We start from the raw sequence: 5,414 nt of genomic DNA on the forward strand, positions 1-5,414 counted from the left end.
ACTGAAGAAAAAATGATCTGTGTGGATTTCTGAGTTACAGGCAGTGAATTTCCCAACACCTGGTTCTGTTTACTCTGAGTTTGAACCTCACCGTGTTTATAGAAGCTGAATGTCTAACTGTGACCCGATGCAGGATTATTTTTTTAACCTGCTGTATCATGCTGACATTTCCTCCGCTGCCTCCCACTTCTACTACCCGTGTAAAAAGCTCTCGTTTTCTGTCTTTCATGTCCGCAGATGTATGGGCGGTACACCCAGGAGCTGGGTGTGTATGCCAAGGAGGAGGCAGCCCGCCTACGGGATGGAGGAGTGCGGGATGGCGGCGGACTGCGGAGGAACACCAGCGTCCGTAGTCGTGCTGCAGATCTGCTGGAGTACGAGAAAGACCCCTGTGCAAAGTGCCAGTGTAAGTGATGACCTCTCAACACGCTCTTAACCTGCACAGTGCGCAGGCAGTGTGGTGCTGAGACCACGTCCTGAAGGTCAGACCAATGCAGTGTTTAAACAAAGTGGATTTGGTGTGTGTGTGTGTGTGTGCAGCCCTGAAGAAGCCTTTTGTGGCAGATTGCAGCGCTCCAGCAAGCATGAAAGTTGTGCGAAAACACTGAGTTCTTAAAGTACAGCAGAGGGGCTACCTGACACAAGGGAGCAGCAGAGGATGTGAGCACGATTAAATGTGACTGATCTGAGCAATGACCTCCAGCCAATGAGGTCCGTCTCAATGTCAGACAAAGACAGCACCCTCTGCTGGGTGCCAGTGGATCACAGTGCATTTTGTGTGTGTGTGTGCAGATGTTTGCTTTGCTCTGCTTTGCTGTGTGTGTGTGTTTTCGTTTGTGCGAGCATGACTCTGATCTGAACTGTCAGATTATTTTATGTCTGGGCCTCCCAGATGACTGCAGATAAGGGAGTGGCATCAGAAAAGAGCTCCACTTCAGACTGATGTAGTCAACAGTAATGGACTGACAGATTGTGGCTGTGTGTCGGTGTATTTGTGTCCACATCCGTGTTTCCTCTCAGCAACCAGAATGTTGCTTTTGGAAAGAGACGTTGCATTTGTCATTTTTTTTTATGCTGTCAGTTCCCCAAAATGAAATCCCCCCCTCACCTACGTTTTATTGATGTGGTGGGCAAAACTTGGAGATGGATATCCTGAAGCTTGGCTGAGTGAGAGTCAAGGTAATTGTCTGGTAAATCGGGAAATATGTTGGTGGTTGAAACGGCCAATTATTTGATCAGCTGATCAACAGAAGTCAACTATTTTATTATTTACCTGCCAACTACTTTGATAAATGATCAGTCAGTAATTTGGCAAACGCTAAAACTTTTCCCAGCTGCTTGAATATTGCATTCAGTACTGTGTAGGGGGTTTCCACTGTTGGCTGGACAAAACAAGCAGTCAGAGCGGAATTTATTTTCACTTTTTCCGCATCTAATGGATTAGATGTAATGGCAGTTTGCGAAGGGGGAAACAGATGCTTGCTTCTGGAAACAACAGGAATTTGGTTGATGTAGTTTGCCTCATTGATTTCCCCGGTTATCAACACCATCAGCAGTTAGAGCTGCGGCGGTGACTGTAACAGACAGAGCATAAAGGCAATTAAGGCAATTTAAAGGTTCCGTACTGTGCTTCTTTTCGACAAATGAATGAACGTCTCATATGTCCCCAGAGTGCGTCTTTTAATTTTTCAGCTCGAAAAAAAAACATACGGCAAAGACGCTTCATTTCACCGTGACTGTATAACTCCTGGTTTTAGTTTGATTCTAAATCGGCTGTTTCAGTGTCTGTTCAGGAAGAAGACTCTCTCTGTGTGTGTGTGATTGACAGCATGTTGACAACACAGCAGCCGACACAAACATGACTAAGTGTACAACAGGACTTCTTATTGCTTCTAATGCTCTCCCTGGGCGATCGTTGTACATGGTAATATCGCCCAAAGTTGTTTTAAGATCGAGGCAATGTTGCAATTATAAAATCAACAGTTTAGACACGGATCAACGCTAATAGTAACGTTAGCCACATTGATTACATTAGACTAAAAAGTCTTTATTGTCCCAATTTGGGCAATTTGATTTGCAACAGCAGTCGACAACTAAATTCATACCATAACACAGTACAGAACAATACATAGAAACATAGATATAAATAATAAATGTCATCAGGTGAGTTATCTTGACCATACATGTAGCCTACAGTGCAAGGACACAAGCCTAAAGCTTATTTAGAAACCCTACAGCTGAGGGAACAAATGATCTGAGGTATCTGTTTGATTTGGCCCTCTTAGGGAAGGTATACCTCTTTCCAGACAAAAAGTAAAAACTCAGCATACAGAGGGCTTGTGGGTAGGCTAAGATGACCTCTGCCCTCTGAATGCTCCCCAGCTGATTTTTATTAGTGATGCTAAGGTTCCCGTACCAGCAAGTCACTGCAAAAGTTAGGATTGACTCAATAAAAGACGAATAAAACATGTTAAAAAGCAAACTGTAAACAATAAAATCTCTCAGCTTCCTTAAAAAGAACAGTCTCTTTTTGCAGATGTAGTCCATGTTGGCCTCACAATGTTGGACACACAATATACTTCCTGTTGTTGCCATCAAAAAATAAAAGTCATCCAAAGGATCTTGAGTTCCTCAGATGCTGGGAGTGCATAAAGACTCTTGTGTTCACTCCTGTAGCCAACAGCAGAACATGACTGAGACATTGTAGAGTTGGCAGAAGCAGCTCTAGAAAGTAAATAAACACCAGAAAACAATAAAACATTTATCATGTGGGACCTTTCAAAAGCTTAGTGCCTGATTGCTTTTCTTTATTAAAATCTTACTGCTGCTCAGACTGCTTGACAGACATGATGCAGATGTTTTCATTCAGTTTGACTTACACTTGCTGAAGATATCAGTATCTCTCCTTCATCCTCGTGGACATCATGGCAAAAAAAAAGACTCTCTTTGTACCTCCAGACCAGATAACATTTAAAGTATTTTAGATTAATGTGAATTCTGTATATTCATGGTTAAATGTGCATGTGAAAGCAGTTTGGTATATTTTTTTGATGATTCCTCCCACAAATATGAATGAACATTGGATAACAGTGTACTGAATCCAGGGGGACATTAGATGGGAAATTAATTGCAGTTTTTTTTTTCTTTTTCCAATTTTGTACAGAGGAAGGCACAGTATAGGACTTAAAAAACCCTGATATAGATCAAACTATTAATCAGTTATGTGAGAAAATACCTGACCGTCCACTAATATTAAATTTGAAAAACAAATCATGCTATAAAACAGATCATCTTGCTAAATTTGAAACAAGGCGAAAGGAGAGAACGTCGGCGTTTGTGCTCACATGAGCTTGCACAAGTGAGCCACCGTGGCCGCTTTCCAGGATCCGTCTCTGCCGCTTTGCCCTTGTGACTAGTGATCTGATTAAAGTGCGATAGATTGCGCCATAGGTGAAAGCTACCCTATATCAGGCCGGCCTCGCTCGCTCGCTGTAATGGAAGCCATTTAAAACAATCACTCTCAGATCAGCAGCCAGCCGGAGTGATTTGTGTGCTCGCTGTCTGCCGTGTGTGCTCGTAGATCAAGAGGTGTTTGTATTTTTAGACTCGTCTTTAGAGAGAGAGACGCTCAGGCTGGCCGGGCTCTGCTGTTGTCTTAGGTAATGTGTGCAGAGAGAGAGAGAGAGAGAGAGAGCCTTCAGGTTTGGAGGAAGTGGGAGTTTTTAGTGTTTTCCTCTCATGCATCTGTGTGGGAACATCATGTCTGTGGGTGATGGAGTGTGTTCCTCAGTTCAGAACAGTAACTGAAGCTTTTGAACAAGGCAACCTACACATGCAGCTAAACGCTCTGCTGATGGAGAGCTAAAAACATGCACTGCCTCACTGTGTTTATTTTGACTCACGGAGTGAATTCTTTACTTTTAGGGATTTTATAGCCGATGCTCCTCAGATCTCTGTCTACCGGTTGGTCCGCGGTTCCCCCTCAGTGTATTATATCACACGTTTCACGGTGCATTCAGGGGCTGAACATCTTTGAAACACCTGTTTATGTGAAAGATCTTGTGTATTTTTAGCATTGTTTCTGATTAAAGCCAGCTGGTGTCAGGTGTTTTGCGAGGCAGGATTCGCAGAGGTGGAGAAAATGTCTGGCGTTGGGTGCAATTTTTTTTTTTTATGGCGGGATCGGGAGAAGACATCTGTGAACGCCACCGAGTCTTGCGGATGTGAGCGCGAGCCAAGATGCACATGGAAGTATGCGGCTATGCAGGTGGCAGACAGGAGTGTGATTGTGCGAGCGAAAAGGAATGAAGACGGAGAAGCTGTGGGAATCTACCCAGGGCCTGTCCAGTCAACTGTGAAGTTAAAATAATACATCTAGAAAGAGCGCGGCACTCTCATGTGCTCACGTAGATTTATCTTTTAACTGTATCTCAGAGTCAGGATTGTTTTCGTTTTAACCTGGTGTGCTTCCATGTGTGCGTGACAGGTCATGTGTGGGTTTTCATGTGCATGTATACATTCTCCGTTGGCAACCTGCCACCCAGCAGGCGGTCTTGCTGACGGGCAGCTTGCCCTGTCATTCACACAGTTGAGCCTCGTTTCCCATCAGGAGGCTCGGCATCCCATTGTGACCCGACTCCTGCGCCAGAAATACTGCTGCGGTGTTTTCCCCATTTATTATATTGTTTATCATTTCTGTACAGTAACATGTCAGTCAAACAGCATGAAATATTTGTGAGCCATAGCCTTTTTTTTCCTCCTTGTAATGAGACAGCATAATCGCAAATTTGACAAAGAAAAAGAAATCCACCCTTTTATAAGAAAATGTTGAAAGTCTTATCTTGAGGGGTCAGATTGTCACATTTTCTGGAGACATGACTAAACTAAATGGGAGGAAATTATATGTTTGTGAGAGTTTTGACACATTTTATTTGTGTTTTAGTCGTGAGCCATTATTTCAAGCTTTTTTTTGAACATCTTACAATGTCATGTTTTTGGTTCCTGTGGATAAAAAAAAAAGTTGATATATCTGTGAATGCTTTGTGGCATTCCTTCTCACCATAAGGCCTGCTGGTTCAGACTACAGATATTAATCTTCACAAATGTCTTCAGAATATGCGCTTTCTATAGACCAGGGGTGTCAAACTCTGGTCCTCGAGGGCCGCAATCCAGCATGTTTTAGATGTTTCCCCTCTTCCAACACACCTGATTCAAGCTTGCAGGATTGCGGCCCTCGAGGACCATGATTGGACACCCCTGCTATAGACAGTGTATAAAAGATTAACTTAAACCTGCATTCCCTCTGACAGCCTGTAGGGGGCGACTGCTATATAGAAGTCTATGAGTAATGACCGTACTTCTGACTTGATTTGTTACCTCAGTAGACATTTCCCTGATGAGTTTATGAGCAAACT

At 43.3% G+C, this 5,414-nt stretch overlaps 1 protein-coding gene across 1 annotated transcript in view; it reads left to right on the forward strand.

Moving 5' to 3' along the window:
* Window positions 1–237: 237 nt before the first annotated feature.
* LOC103366718 (chloride channel protein 2-like) overlaps window positions 238–5,414 on the forward strand; it is a gene marked incomplete at its 3' end in the record, with an annotated part of 29,261 nt that continues 24,084 nt past the window's right edge. Inside the window, exon 1 of the mRNA XM_008294523.1 lies at window positions 238–406. Coding sequence (XP_008292745.1) covers window positions 238–406 — 169 coding nt within the window. The remainder of the gene's footprint in view (window positions 407–5,414) is intronic.

Source organism: Stegastes partitus, unplaced genomic scaffold (genome assembly GCF_000690725.1).
Source record: "Stegastes partitus isolate 25-593 unplaced genomic scaffold, Stegastes_partitus-1.0.2 Scaffold968, whole genome shotgun sequence".
Taxonomy (NCBI): domain Eukaryota; kingdom Metazoa; phylum Chordata; class Actinopteri; family Pomacentridae; genus Stegastes; species Stegastes partitus.